We start from the raw sequence: 17,037 nt of genomic DNA, 5'->3' as shown, positions 1-17,037 counted from the left end.
ACTTTTATTTCAACAAAATCTATATCAAATTGTGATAATCCTATTAATAATCTCTTATATTTTTAAACATAATAGTATTACGTTGGAAATACTTGAAGTAAATCAAAGAATTCGTTTAAAATTATAAAAAAATACTTTCGAATGTTTGATTAAAGTATTTTGAAAATGTTCATTTTTAACGTCAAAATGTTTAAAATCAAATAGATTTTCTTGTGTAAAATCGTATAAATGATTGATTCAATTTTGTAGATATAATTATTATCCTTTTCGTTATTTGTTGTTGTTGTTTATATATAAGAGTTTAGAAAATGTCATAATTCGTAAAGAAATTGTCAGGAAGGAGAACGAAGTGATCTGCGATATTAGAGATTATTAAACGCTTGGACTATTAAGCTTATGAAGATTACGAGTGACAAGGACGTAGTCGATGAGTCTGTTATTGATCGAAACCACTCGTTCGTTAGGCGTTCATATACTTGACTCCGTAATTCATACGATCACGAAAATCTTTAAGGAAAAATATCAACGATGAGATAATTTCAAAGAAAAAAAAAAGGAAAAGAAAAGAAAAATATTTAATTATTAGATAAGAATAACGTTAATTAATCATATTAATTTAAATATAAAAGTCAATAAAATATAAAAACAAATTAAAATTAACAAAAAATTATAAAAAAGAATAAAAAAATAAAAAAAATAGAATTAAATAAATAATAATAATAATAATATAATATAATATAATTAATAATTTAATTTTAATTAAGATTAAAATTAAATTTTAAATATATATATTCATGTTTAAATTTATTTATTATATTAAATTTATTGAATTATAATATATATATTAATTTAAATTAATTTAAAATTAACAAATAAAAGAAAAGAGTTAATTTTGATTATAATACTATATAAATAAAATTTAAATTTTAATGAGAAATATATAATGAAATGAATTAAAATAATAATTAGAGATATTTTGTTATATATAATCTAAAAATTAAAAGTAAATCTGATCGAAATGTGTTCTATGTTAGGATTGGATTTTTTTTTATTCATCTTATTTTATTTTTTAAGAAACTAGTAAAAACTATTCGTCCGAAAAAAATATCCTTTTTTTTGATTCGATATAAAAATCTATATTATATTGTATTACATTACATCCAATCGTTTAAGGATATACGATAAAATACAAGAATGTGTGGTTGCATTTTTATATCTCAATGATATCATATTTCGTGGGATCGATGTTGGGTAGGACAACCATAAGTGTGCGGCTGGCCGTGTGTCTTCTGCGATATCGTTTCCATTTTTTTTTCTTTTCTTTTCTTTTCTTTTCACACGAATATCTGAAAATATCATATGGTTATGCACTTTGCAACGGAAGCGACATCAATGTCATCTTTACTTCCTAATGTAATTTTTGTTTCTCTAGAAACAAACAAACCCACTACATTTTATAACCTTGAAATAAAAAAGAGAAAAAAAGGTTAAGTTTTATTTTCATAATTATATTACATATATACACACTTGAACACACACCCATTCATATTTAAATCGATTAAAAATTGTCACATTTTATAAATATCAATATTTAAACGTAATTAAATTGTATAAATAATAATAATAATAATAATAATAATAATAATAATAATAATAATAATAATAATAATAATAATAATAATAATAATAATAATATATTAAACACAATATTATTATGATGAACCAAAAGTTCGTGAATTTATTGTGTTGTGTTGTTATCAAATAATGCAATTATTTTGAAATCAATAAAATGACCTTATATGCAAGTGAAATATTAGTTCAAAAAAAATTGCACGAAATTTTCACGCTCACCCTAATAATATATACAAATAATAAATTTCATTTGTAAATCGTATAGTAAGTAATTTATAAATTTAAACAATGAATATAAATAGAGTATAAAAGATAATAATGAAACATCGATTGAGGAAAAGTCGGTAAATGGTAGGGGGTGTGGGTGGTATAAGGGTGGACAAGGTGACAGGCGGAGAAATTGGGGTAGGAGAGAGGAGGGGGGAGTTCATTCACGTATGGTATAAAGGTAGCAAGAAATATTTCCAAGGGTACTGGATGTCGGGTAATTCGATTTCATAAAACATCACGTGGAAGATTTTACGAGAACTGGATATAGAAAAAGGAAAAAGAGAAAAAGAGAGAGAGAGAGAGAGAGAGAGAGAAAGTAAAAGATGGTTTCTCTAGAGCGTAAAGAGAGCTTAAAGGCAGAGAAGTGTAAGAAGCCACCGAACCGAGACTTCGTGAGAAACATGACGCCACGTTCGTGGCTCTGAGAATGAAAAAGTTCTTCAAAACTGACACGCGGAGATTGTACTATACTATTATTACGGTTCGTCACTCTTAACCCTTTCGCTACGGTGGGCCCCGCCGCGAAGTACCTCGTCTAGAACGGAGCGCCGTACCGAAAGTGGGAACATTAAGCGCGCGCAGTCTTTAGCATTCGGAGCCTTTTGTCTCAAAAACGACTTTGTGACATTACTTTTAGAAACAAAATGATTTGTGTTCATAATTATGTGACTATAGTCTATGAGTATAGTCACCCGTCGCGTATAGGTGGCATCGTGTGACGGGTGACTATAGTCACCCGTCGTGTGCGGATGTCGTTTTGTGGCGGGTGACTATAGTCACCCGTAGTAGTGAAAGGGTTAAAGAAAGGAACTCTCCCTTGGTTTCTTGAGAATGCAGAAGAAGAAAGATCATTTCATTCTTTTTGGCAAGTTTTCAAAAATTTCTTGCACAAATAACTTTTTGACAATTTTTACGATATTTTCCAAAAATATTAAACTTTGTATATTTTTTTATTTGCGTTTATTAAAAAATATATTATATATATATATATATATAATATCGATATTTCATATAATATAAAAAACTGAATAAAGATATATATATATATAGGTTATAAATTTTTAACAATTATTTTTTTTCTTTTGTTCATTATCAAAGTTTTAAAAAACTTGAAAATATTTTTACGAATAGTTTTTTTTATAAGAAATAATAATTTAAAAAAAAAAAAAAAAATAATAATAATGATAAACAGAAGGACTGATATTAGTGATTTAGTCGTTTCACAAAATGGACGAAATTGGAGGTCAACAAACCAGGGCGACATCTTCGTAGACTGTTGTTCCATTCGAGTGGAAAAATCATGTTGATGTTCCTGCACAAAAAATATCAACTTACTGAACGGTAGCGATCAGAACGATTATTTGTCGTTAAGGTTACAGAACGAATATGTTTTAGGAAACATCGAGGTAAATTTATCATCTTAAAAAAAAAAACTTTATTAAAAAAGAAAAAAGAGAAAAAAAAGGTAGTGAAAAGAAATTTTATACGCATGATCTAAAAATCATAGGATAAGGAATATTAAACAACAATTTGAAAAGGATTCTCGATCATGGTATTATTAACTTTCTTCGACGATTTAAAGAAGAAGAAATGAACTTTTTATATATAAAAAATTTATATATAATGGATTTTTTTATATATAAAAAAAGAAAAAAAAATTAAAATTAATTCGGTTTTTTTTTTCTTTTTGTCCAGCGTTCAACAAAACTAATACAATTTAATGCAATTTAATTGTGCAATTATTGTGTTTTTTTAATTTTAATGTAATTGTAATGTAATGTAATTGTAATGTAAATTTAATTTTAATTATTAAATGTGCAATAATTAAATAATGCAATTTAAAATGACTTTACGTAACGAAACTTTTTTGTTTGTTTTAATAATAAAACAACAATATAGAACCTAACCTTTTTCTTTCTAATATTCAACTTGGTAATCTTACAATAAAATATGAACGATATTCTCTTTTTTTCTTTCTTTCTACTTTTAGAAATGTGTTTACATTTTTAATGTTGTATTTAGAAAAAAGAAAAAAAAAGGGAAGAAATATATAGATATTTAGGTAGATATAATATATTATCACAGAGAGGATAAGAGAGAAGAGAAAAAATGAAGAAGACAAAAAAAAGAGACATGGTTAGGGTGTTTCGCTTCGTTTGAAAGATATCAGACTGGCACCGGTCGAAGGTAACCATAAGCCGCCATTGTCTTTTACAAAATGGAGAATGTAGAAGGATGAATAGACTATTGTTACTCTTGTTCTTGATATTACATAAGAATATATATATATATATATATATATATATATATATATATATATATTTACTTTATTTATAAATTGAAATGTTCTTCACGTATACCTATTGTTTTAATGAACCACGTCATACGTAAATCAATAATAATAATAATAATAATAATAATAATAATAATAATAATAATAATAATAATAATAATAATAATAATAATAATCAAATAGGTCCGATAAAATTAGTAATCTTTTTCCCCCCCCATTATCGAGCCACAGTTCAATAACAATTTAGTTTGCATTTCTGAAAATATATATTTTCGCGTTTCCTCACCCTCTCTTAACCCATTGACTGCCAACTACGAGATATCTCGTAGTGTGTGCTGCAATTTCAGATTAATTACAAATGGTTATTAACGTTAAGAATTATTAAAAAGGTTGAATAAAATATTTATATGGTGTAGAAAATATTAATTATCAATTATTGTAAATACCATTACAATATTATATCAGTAACTTAATATTATTATATTTTTAAAAATTTAAGGCAAGTCGCTCTAAATATGTCTGGCAGTCAATGGGTTAACCCCTACACCATTATCACTACTCGTATCTTCCTGCTCTGTTTTTCCAATCATTTGAATGATAATTTGTGAATAATGTACGAGATCAATAAAAATGATAATAGAATTCATGTTTGCAAGAAATTCATATTGGTTCTACCAATAATTCACATCCGATTTTTAATTTTAAATTATCGAGTCGACGTCGTTTTACCAATCGTCGTGCTACCAATAATTTTAAACGATTTATTTTAAGTTTCGACGTTTAAATTTATGAAAGGAAGAAAAACAAGATAAAGTATGAATACTGGTTATAACGAAAACGTTAATTGATTTTAACGCTCTAATACGATTTATATTAAATTATCTTTCGAACTCGAATAAAAACTATAAATGCTAATATTTAGTTGAAATTGTTTTCACGTATAGAAATCTGTTATAATTTTATCTATAGTAAATATAAGGTGAATTAACTAAAATGAGATTAATCAGTACATGTTGCAACCCACACAAACACACACACAGATACAAATATTAATCTTATTTGCATAAAAAGATTGACAAAAAATACAACGATACAAAATTTATGGTTGTACTAATGTTCAGAAAGAAATCTAACATCCACGTAATTTATCTCGAAAGATAAAATAAAGGTGAGATACCATTAAATATAATTCATAGTCATTGTTAAAAAACGAAGGTCAATAATAATATTAATTGCAATTAAACTCTCGATTAAACTATGTTGGATCGAACAAAATAGAATGTTTCTTTCTTGCATGACATTAAACACGAATTATAAATTCGAGATTTGCGTGAAAATGAATTATTAAATGATGAACAAATAGAACGAATAAAAGGAATAATCTTTAATTTTTAAATATCACGTTTAATAAACTTAAAGGAGGGATTTTATGAAAAACGACTTAAAAATAAGATAAATGTGATTTTACCGTTGGAATTTAAAATCTGATTTAGTTCTTAATCCGATTGATTTGGCATATATCGTTTGTCCATACGATCTTCGTTAAGATTAATTATCGTTATAAACTAGAACGTTGAACTCCGAAACACGTTGCTATTATCTCTTACGATCTCAACGGTTGTTGACCATTAGCGTGTCAATTAATCCGATTTTCAAGCCTAATGACATTTTACGAGAGGTAATAAAGTTATCAGATCGATCGATTAAACATCGATATTATTCATTCTTTAATATACAATAATGAGAGGAATGATGTAAAAAAGTAACGTATTGCGTTATACATTTCGCTAACTTAATAATTCATTTTCGGGAGGGGGGCTAATATTATTATCGTACTTGCAACACGTACACACACACACACACACACACACACACACATATATATATATATATATATATATATATATATATATATATATATATATATATATATACATACACACACACATTGAAAACTATTCCGAAGTATTATCGATTATTTCTATTGGATTCGTTCCAAACTCATGTCAGCTTGAGCCTCAATAAATGCTGACTAGCTAATACATTATCTTGCTTATCGCGTTTATCATAATAAAAAAAAAAAAAAAAAAAAAAAAAAAAAAACATTTCTTTAATTCGAAAAGTATATATGCGATTTTTCTTCATTTCATGTAAATTTCTTTTTTCCCTATTTTGATTTAATTCGACAGATCGATTCGAAGATCGTGCAATCTTAAATGCGATTGTTTATAATATCTTATTTCGATAAAAAAAAAGTAAAAAAAATTCATTAGAAAAATTTAATCTCGAAAGCTAATTACTGAATCCTCTTCAGGAACGTGTTGAGAAATATTTTCCCACACCCTCTCATTTTTCCCTACCCCCTTTAAGCTAGTCGAGAAAAAAAGAAAATTAATCGGAATCGTAACGTTTGTTGGATCAGAAAAGGAGAAAAGGAAATATCAGCAAAGGAGAAATAATGAGAGCTGTAATAATAGTTGTAAAATATTTTACAATTAAAAAAAAGCAATGATTTTATTCTTTCGAATAGAATTGTTTATAAATGAAAAAAAATAACATTAAAGTTTCACGTATTATACTATATTATTACAGTGCTTTAAAATTAATACAAATTTGTATTTTCAAATGAGGGGAAAACAAAAAAAAGATAGTAACTCACAATGATTATTTTGAATATCAAGAAGCCGTATAGGAGGAGGTGGTAATAAATTATGAACACATAGGATTTACGAAAGATTTATTCCACTTTACTCTTAAAACCAGGTAGTTTCACATTCTTGTGTTAAAGAAAAGAAGGGTGAAACGATATTGGTATAAGTCAAGCTGATGTACAAGGTGGGGCAATAACTATTAGCACCACAGATATCTTCGGAACTATAAGGTTCACAGAAATATTTGCTGAAATAAAATTGCACAGTACGAAGAGGGCCATCCAATAGCGATAATAGTTTTTTTGCAGGTGGAGGTACTTTGGACATTTGAAGGTCACCTCAATTTTTTCAAATGGATCGGTATGTTTTTGTTTCTGTATCATGATAGAGGAGCTTAAAACGAGTTCAACGACCTATCACATAAGGTCATTGAAGGTCCTAGAAAGTACATAAAAGTGATAATTATTTTATCAATGGAAATTTGAATAGCAACATCTACGCTAATTTTATCAAGGATACATTGGGTCTTCTGCTAGAGGAGTTACCTTTACTTACACGACAAACCATGTGATATCAACATGATGGATGTCCAGCACATTATTCATTGATTGCACGAAGAGAACTCGATGAAAAATTTCGAAATCGTTGGATTGGGCGCGGCGGTCCAATATCGTGGCCAGCTCGTTCCCCAGACTTAACACCTCTAGATTTCTTTCTATGGGGAACACTGAAAGATGAAGTGTACAAAGAAGTATCAATTACACTCTACGACATGCAACAAAGAATTATTGCAGCCTGTACATCAATAAGTTCTGACACTGTAAGACTTGCAAGTCAATCAATCGTAAAAAGAATCCAATGTTGCATTGATACTGATGGTCATCATTTCGAACACCTACTAAACGTATAATTTTATTTACTGCCAAAACTGTAAGTATTATCGCAAACGATTTCGAAATTTTTCATCGAGTTCTCTTCGTGCAATCAATGAATAATGTGCTGGACATCCATCATGTTGATATCACATGGTTTGTCGTGTAAGTAAAGGTAACTCCTCTAGCAGAAGACCCAATGTATCCTTGATAAAATTAGCGTAGATGTTGCTATTCAAATTTCCATTGATAAAATAATTATCACTTTTATGTACTTTCTAGGACCTTCAATGACCTTATGTGATAGGTCGTTGAACTCGTTTTAAGCTCCTCTATCATGATACAGAAACAAAAACATACCGATCCATTTGAAAAAATTGAGGTGACCTTCAAATGTCCAAAGTACCTCCACCTGCAAAAAAACTATTATCGCTATCGGATGGCCCCTTCGTACTGTGCAATTGTATTTCAGCAAATATTTCTGTGAACCTTATAGTTTCGAAGATATCTGTGGTGCTAATAGTTATTGCCCCACCCTGTATAATATGCTGCTCGTAAATATTCTAAATTGTTGTATTAAGAAATGGATAAAATACACAAACAGTAACTCTAAGTTGAAGAATTTTTCTAAAATAATTTTATAAATAATAAAAACAGGTTATTTATCACATATATATAATGTATGGTATACCTATATGTACATATTTTGATAAAACCCTCACAAAAAAAAACCATGACAAAACCTAAGAGGAAAAACAATTACTGAAAAACATTTTAAAAATTAATCGAAACTTATTATATAATGACAATTTTAATAATATTTATTCCAATTATTAATTCCATAGTTCGTTTCAACCCTTTGGTCATTCTGTGGATTGATCGTACAATGTATACAAAACATGCTCAAAATATACATTGTCCAATATATATGTACAGTGTACGGATTCTGTACATTGATCGTAACGCATACACGTCGTATGAGTGTATGCGTTACGTGTACTGTTAATTCTTACCTGTTGAACCATTTCGTTAATAATTTTTATTGAAAAACGGTGTATATGCAATTATAATCGAATAAAAGAAGAAATTGTACTTTCTTGTTCGAATTGCTCTCGTATAATTGTAATTATGTAAATAAACTCGATAAAAGTATTGTTTATCGTTTTCATAATCCAACATCTGGCGTGTTTTGATTAAATTTCGATTGAAAAAAAAGGCAAAGTAATTGTCGAATTTCAATTATTTCACGAGATATTTATTCGTTTTCTACGTTTATTCAAAATGAAAATAATAATTGATGAAACATTTTTGGTGTTATTGTATATTACGATTCTATTGATAAAACCCGATAGGTATATTTTCGTATACGTAAGAGAGATATTCATATTTTACGAAAATTATCTTACTCTCCAAAAAGCGTTACTATCTATTACGTGTAAATATTATTTATAAAGAAAAGCCCCACGTATATCAAAGCGAGTATCGTTCGATAATAATAGATCAAAAGACGAAAGAAACTTATACGAATGTATATGCAAATATACAAATGAACTTTTACAAACGTTTATATATATACGTGTATTTCTATTTTATGCCAACGACGACATTAGCTTCTCAAACGAATTCAACAACTATGAATCCTTTTATTTTTTTTTATTTGCGTTCCAAACGAATTAATCCGGTCAGTACAATCATGTTACATATATATATACATGTGCTTGCATAAAATTCATATTTTAATTTACATATCGAATTAAAAATACAAAGTACTATCATAAAAAAAAAAATAAATCAAAATAAAATGAAACCAAAAAGGGAGTAAACAAATTGTAGAAAAAAAGAATGTTTAAAATGAATTGAAATAAATTGGACGTAAGAGAAGATTCATTTAATTGACAAGTGGAACCCCTTTCCCAACGGATAACAGTATCAGCATCAGCAGTAACATAGTACAGTCATTTGTCCAAATTGATGAGAGTATGTGAGTCAGATAGTTCATTTGATATAATATTCTAATAAATATTACGGACATAATACGTTCTTTGGTTTCGTTGAAATTAGCAATGGATCAGAAAAAAAACAGTATTCACTGACAGATCATTCGGGTTATCAGCGCCAATGGAAAATGAAGAACGTGAACCGGGACGTGGAGAGAAGCTGTATCGATTAGTGAGTTTGCTGCCTGGGATCCAAAGGTACCCCTACCACCGACCCTCTACCACACTGACGAATCTCACCTCACTTTTTTATAGAATGTTTTTTTTTGTTTTAGAGAAAATAAAATCGAATCACACACATACACATACATATATATCGATACTATTATTCATCGTTTATTATTTGCAATTAAACGATTTATAATAAATGTAATAATAATTCAAAGAGAGATCTATATCACTTTTTTTCCTTGTATTATACTTTTACGTAAAAGAAAAAAAATATTTCAAATTCAAATGATCTTTTTAACGCATTAACTGAAACTTTTTAACATATATAGGTAATTGTTTCTATTTAAATCTAAAAGATATTTTTTCAATCAATCAAATTTCGAATGAATTTTCACATAATTGTAAACGATATAACTTATATATAATTATAATTTACAATTTGAATGATATAAACATAATATTTTTTAATTTAATATTATTAATGATGATATATTATTTTTGAAAAGAAATTTTTTTTAATAATTCATGTTATTTAAATGGAAAAAAAAGTATTCGTACTTTGTAGACTTTTTAATATTAATTGTATTTCTATATATATATATATATATAGAAGATGATTTTAAATAGTTTTATTGTTCTTTAACTTATGATTTTTTCGGTTGAACTGAGAGTGAATACGTCGTCAAATGTAAAATGATTGCGTTAACGAAGATGCATTTAAATCATTTCTCAAATTAATTCCTGTTAAACGTATAACACGAAATCTATCGTGACGTTGATACTAATTTCGTGAACTCGCAAGTAATAAATACTTGTTAGCAGATATTCCAGTTTAATTAATTGATATTTAGTACGGAAAAACTTGGTGTAAAAAAGAAATGTTCGTGATTAAATCTATTAAGTTTTTTTTTACTTATTTATAGGACTCTTTTATTCTTGTCGAGTAAACAAACAATGTAATGGAAATGCTGTAATAAAAAGATATAGCTATCGATTATTTTATATAATCACTATACACGATTTTTTCTCGCGAATATTTACGAGATTCAAACCAATGAACCCCACAATCGATCGAGAAACTGACCATTCATACGAAACGTAAAAATTTCAAATGTTTATATATTATTAGTTCGCTGCATAATATTTTTCTCGTATTCTCTATTAAATTCAATAAATAGAACCTTTGCAAAAAGAGATATTATTCATTTCATTTAATGACAATATACCATTGGATCATTATTGCCAGAGTAACGTCAATTAAAAAATAAACAATTATTCTATATTACTTTTTCTGTGACTTAAAAATAATTTTCAAATACCGTGTTAAACATTATTTTAAATAATATAAATATATAAAAAATATATAAATATATAAAAAAGTAATATAAATAAATAATTCGTGTTAAACATAAAATATGCCGAATTATTTCGTTATTTCGCGAATTTTTATGTTAACTTCTTTTTCGATTCAAAGATGCAAGTATTAATCGTTCTTATTTGATTGAATTAACTATGTTACGTAGAGATACTACTAAATATACATAAATACACAGACATACATACGTATACGTGTAAAAATATGCTGTACCTATATCAGATTTGTAAATACTTTCTGATGTGATAGTAATCATATAAGTGAACGTTGAAATAAAGACAATAAAATTGAAGATCTATATCCTAAGCAAGTATGTCGGTAACGATTGTCATAGTGAGTGTTTATGTGTGTTTGTTGAGTATTTTCTAACGAGTATCCCGTCAGACTGAAACGATAAGGCTTCATGAAAGCTCGTTGTTTTTAACGAGCACTCCAGACTACACGGTTTGTCTGCTTGAAATAACGTAATTTCGTGGAACGTTGTTAAAGGTGAGTGAAGGAAAAGAATTTACGATATCTAAACCTTCCTTCTTTCCTTAACAACTTACCCAATTGAAATCGTAAAAAGATATTACTGTACTCTATTACGTTGAATTAAAATTCATCTTTTGCTTCTTTTGCTATTTCAAATATTACAAAAAAATATCCTAACTTTCTTAGGATGATCAGGTGTATATGCTGAATTACACGATAATCGTGACAATGAATTTTATTAAATTCATATAAATTTATTTGTAAAAACATCGAAACTATTTCTCCACTGAAGTAAATATATTATTATTATTATTATTATTATTATTATTATTATTATTATTATTATTAGTATTATTTGTCTGTTACGTAAGGATATTGAATAAAAACGTATATAGAAATAAAAATGATAAAGAAACAATAGAGACAAAGTTTAGTTATATTATATCCATCGATCGATGTCAAAGTTTGGAAAAGTAACATGGCCATTTCGACCAGAAAAAGCGTTACTTTTTTTGTGTCGCAAAAGTATAAGAATAAGATTGTGCGTTTGGCTCTCATTCAAAAAGCTTCATGAGAAAAGTATCTTCCTTTCTTCTTCCTCTTCTTTCTACTTCTATTTCTTCTCATACTCTTTTTGACAACACACAAGACAGAATTAAATTTTTCTTAACCGTATAACTATATTGACTCATATTATCAATCAATCTATTTTGTCTCCGTAATTGAAATTAAATACATTAATCACAGGTTCACGTACATTGTGTGTAGAAAAAAAAAGAAGAAAGAAATCTTTTTACAGTTCGGGTAAGTAGAACAATGTTGAGAATAATTGAACAAAATGTTTTCTGTTATTTACTTGACGTCACGTAACACGTAATTGCAATTTTACAATTAGAACATCATTTGTATTGTGTTTTAAATAATACGTTAAAGCATTTTTCTGATCTATCCTACACTTCTAATAATTATTATAGTAATTTTTTTCGAATGGAATATAATTTTATCCTCAGGATATGACAATATATATATAAACGTGAAACCAACGATTTGCTAATTACACGTCTTCGACTATATGTGAATTGAATAAAAGAGTCCATATAGGATTTTGTCTGACTGTGAGTAGGTAAAACATTTGAAAAGAAAGTCTGACCACGTTTGAATACGTTAAAAACGTCGCGACGGAAGTTATCACATCAGGGGGTCGCAGGTGAACGTCGATTTACACAGAGATGAACCTCAAAGGTCACCTTTTTGTTCGTCTACACACTTTTTCTCTATGTTACGCGACGATATTTATTCAGAAAATATCATGTATTGCATATATATATCAATATTATTAAATAAATGTTATAAATTATTTAATATTATTTAATAAATTCATAAATATTACAAATTTAAATAAAATATATAACAAAATAATATATATAATATTTTATAACATTTATTTAAAGCAATATATATATTATTTATTATAATCATATATAATATATGAAATGGAATGATATTCTTTTTTCCGTAATCGTATTCGTAATAAATTAAGAAAAAAATGTAATTTATGAAGTCGAAGTCACATTATATTTTATTTATCTTCAAGAGAGTTTTTTCTCCCTTTTTTTACGGTCCTTAGTTTCAATAACGCATAGCAGCAAGGTAGATAATTTAATCTCTTATCTATTTACACATGCACACACGCACACAGATGATCGGTAGAACGTATAGCATAACTTCTTTTAATACTCCATTTTTTTCTGAATTAATTTTTTATACATATATTATATGATTATATCTAGTTAATTGAAACGATCGTGTTTCATAAATTCTCTCAATCATGTTTACTAGTTATATATATATACATACGAACATATGGCTTTTGCAATAATATTTTTAAAAATAATAATGTTACTAATAAATGTAGTAACACTTTAACTAATTTATTTATTTATGTATGGTGAATTGGTTCGAGATAAAAAAAGAAAAATAAAAAGAAAAGAAAATACGAAGAAACAGTTACTGATTTTACTTTAACTATTGCATGTTTTCTACGAATTAATAGTTTTGAATTAATCTGTTATCCAATTTAATTTAATTTACGTTATACAAATATTGTTATGTGAGAAATCGAATAAAGAATCGTTAAAATAAGGAATAAGACAAATGATATTAACAATTGCTTTTTTCGTAGCAATAAGAAAATAACTGGAAAAAAAGAAATAATAGGTAAATCGGATCTAACTTTATAAGGATGCCGATAATTAGATAAATTTAATACTGGTATACGCTGTGCAGTTTTTATCTTTTTTATTTTTACGGATTATTTAATGTCATTTTTATACGTATACGCTATTTTCCCCAAACAATTGGATTAAAGTATGAATAAATAATTAATACAGTAAACAAAAAATGTAATAAAGATATAACACATTTATCACATGTTATCACATGAAATCGTTCTTACATTAATTACATGCTTTTAAACTCTTGTTAATTATCTTACTTGATAGAAAATAAAAAGATACGAAAGATTAACCCTTTCGCTTTGAGCGCCGGATATATCAGGCATCCGCGGGTGCTTTTGCGCGTGCTTCCGTACGATGACGACACTTCGGCAGACTGGACTGCCGAAACGAAAGGGTTATAAGCACAATTTATTAAAAAAAAAAACTAAAAAATTAAAAATGATTCCAAAATGTTTAACACTTATGACGTGTGTAAGTTGGCGTTTATGTATAGTAGTAATTTTAAAAATCTATTCATGCATTCACGTATTGTAAAGTAAGGTACATTCTTTACAAATCAGGAAATGTACGAAAAAAAAGATTTTAAACATGGAGAAGTTTTCAAGTTGGTCGATAATTTTGGTTAACCGGGACAAGACATCCAGGAGGATACAATAACGTTACTTTTACATATTGGATATATAAAAAATTGTGCAAAATCCTTTTTTTTCTATGTATTTACATGAACGTATAACAAAAATATACTATATGCACATATACACCTATGCGTTATATGGGCATAAATATATTTAAAGTAAAATATTAGAACCACAAACATTCGCAAGAATGGGAATGTCAATGGCGTACGTGTTTGGATTTTGTCCAACATTTTTCGCGGTAACACAAATTCCTATATCACGTATATATATAAATTATTTGATAAATTTTATTTGTATCAACCGAACGAATATTTAAAATCAAATCGTGTATGAAAGTTGTCAAATATTTACGAAAAGGATTTAAATATATAAAAAAAGGATATAAATGTATATATAAATGTATATATATATATATTATATGTTGAAATATAAAATACAAATTATTGGATCGTTTGAAAAAATAATTTTGCAAATATAATAAATACACATTTATCTTAAAATAGATAGTGAATTTTTAGAACAACCATTAATGGCATTTATTTATTTAATAAGAAAAAAAAGAAAAAATTGATTTCTTTTGGTATCGATACAAACTTTCAATAGCAACAACCGAATAGATTAATTAGAAATTCAGGAATTGGAATGGAGGGTTAAACGTAATGTTTACACGTGAGTCTACAAAGCTGTCGGTTTTGCCAAGCAAGAGAATTCGAATGGGATGAGCATAAAACATATATATATAAACAGACACTACGTATAGAGTATTGGCTGCTGACTTAATGACGGCAAATTCTCTTTGACGTCAAGACGAATATATCGCGTAGCTGAACGAACAAACGAACGAACCATGACTCGTCGAATTTCATTATTTGTTATGACGTAAACGGGAAGATTGATATACAAGCAAGAGTCAAAGGATACTGTGAACAGATTTAATCACCAAGGTGATTATTGAATAGCGTTTGATTCATGTTCCCTGTTGCCAAGTATAAACAAAGTTGCTCTGTTTCTGTTTATTGATGTTACGCGAGAATATTATCATTCTCAGCTTTTATTATTTTTTTTTTTTTAATGTAAAATGCTTGAATAGATAAGTATATGATTTTAAAAAAATCGATATCGTGGTACGTAATGTATTAACGATAATAAATAAAATGAGTAATAAATACTCACCGTTTATTTCGAAGCAGCCGTCTTCACTCCGTAAGAATTACTTGAAAATGTCCGTTTATGGAGAAAAAAAATGAAGATATCTGCGGCAGGTTCATAAAATCATCATCATCATCATCATCATCATCATCATCATCATCATCATCATCATTATCATCATCATCAAACGGATATCTTTGATATCGACACGTATCGTAGAATGCTCTCTTCCAGCCGAGCATTGTTCAAGTTAAAAACGTTATAAACGTCGTTAGAAACATACGCGTTAATCATATCAATTCGAATAAATATCAAGATAAACACAGTTCGGTCAAATCGCGCACTTCATTTTATTCATTAGTTTCCCCCCCCCCCCCCTTTTTTTCGTCATCTTCATTAAACATTAGGAAAATAACACATTGTTTTTTAACACCAACGTCTCCGATTGATTGGATGATTGATCTGTGGGAAAAATTTCGAATGCACATTCGGACAAAAACGTAAGATGTCAGAACAAATATGTTGTTTCATCGATTGAACAAATAATCGAAGTTAGTTGGTATGTGAAATATGCATATATTACATGCGATAATCTAACCATCGAATTCCCACGAGTACAAATTTCTATGCACCTATAAACAACTATCTTTGATTACATTGGCATACACATGTATATTCAATTATTCATGACAATGCATTTGAAATGAATATAATATATTACATGGTATTGGTGTGTATGCGTGTGTGTGTGGGTGGGCAGGTAAGTGTGTGTGTGTGGGTGTATGTGTGATTACATTTTATAATCGTATTATCATTTCTTTATCGAACGAATATCGAAAGGAAAATCTTAAAAAAAAAAAAGAAAAAACATAAATATTTTATTCAAAAATTGTATTCCTTTATTTTCTATCTCATCGAAATTATCGTTCAATAATCGCAAGGAACAAAATTTTGTCAGTTTGGAAAATCAATATTGAAAATTATTCGATCGTATTAAAAAAAAAAGTTTATGTTATCTATTAAATATTGACAAGCCCCGTTTTGCGAGATGAAAATTACGTTCAGAAATTTATCTCCAATAAACTGTACACGTAATTTATAAAGTTGACATTTATTTGCCCTTTCTTTATGGTACTTTAACAAATGGTCAATGAATTTTTTTTTAAGGAGTTTGTAAATTTCATCAACTTACAATTCTGTAACTTTTGAAAGATTATAGAAAGGAAAAAAAGGGATCAGGAATATAACTGACATGTTATGAATCATGATATAAGCTTT

General features: G+C 27.6%; 1 protein-coding gene across 8 annotated transcripts in view; it reads right to left on the bottom strand.

Annotated features, from left to right (window-relative positions):
- LOC107066548 (substance-K receptor) overlaps positions 1-17,037 on the bottom strand; it is a 27,218-nt gene that overhangs the window by 5,285 nt on the left and 4,896 nt on the right. For 2 of the 8 annotated variants that reach the window (XM_089177845.1, XM_015321265.2), the window contains exon 2: positions 15,784-16,221. The exons of 2 other annotated variants lie outside the window; for them this stretch is intronic. Coding sequence is in view for 2 of the 6 variants with exons in the window: in XM_015321264.2 (XP_015176750.1) it covers positions 3,156-3,187 (32 nt within the window). In the remaining 4 variants the exon portion in view is untranslated. Of the gene's footprint in view, positions 1-3,155; positions 3,215-15,783; positions 16,222-17,037 lie in introns of all 8 variants that reach the window. 4 more of the 8 variants (XM_089177848.1, XM_089177844.1, XM_015321264.2 and 1 more) reach the window with 3 other exon arrangements.

This window comes from Polistes dominula, unplaced genomic scaffold (assembly GCF_049000335.1).
Source record: "Polistes dominula isolate Pdom_NZ unplaced genomic scaffold, Pdom_raw_medaka contig_24, whole genome shotgun sequence".
Lineage (NCBI taxonomy): Eukaryota > Metazoa > Arthropoda > Insecta > Hymenoptera > Vespidae > Polistes > Polistes dominula.
Note: the sequence above shows the minus strand (reverse complement) of the source record. Positions and strands in the feature narration are given on the sequence as shown.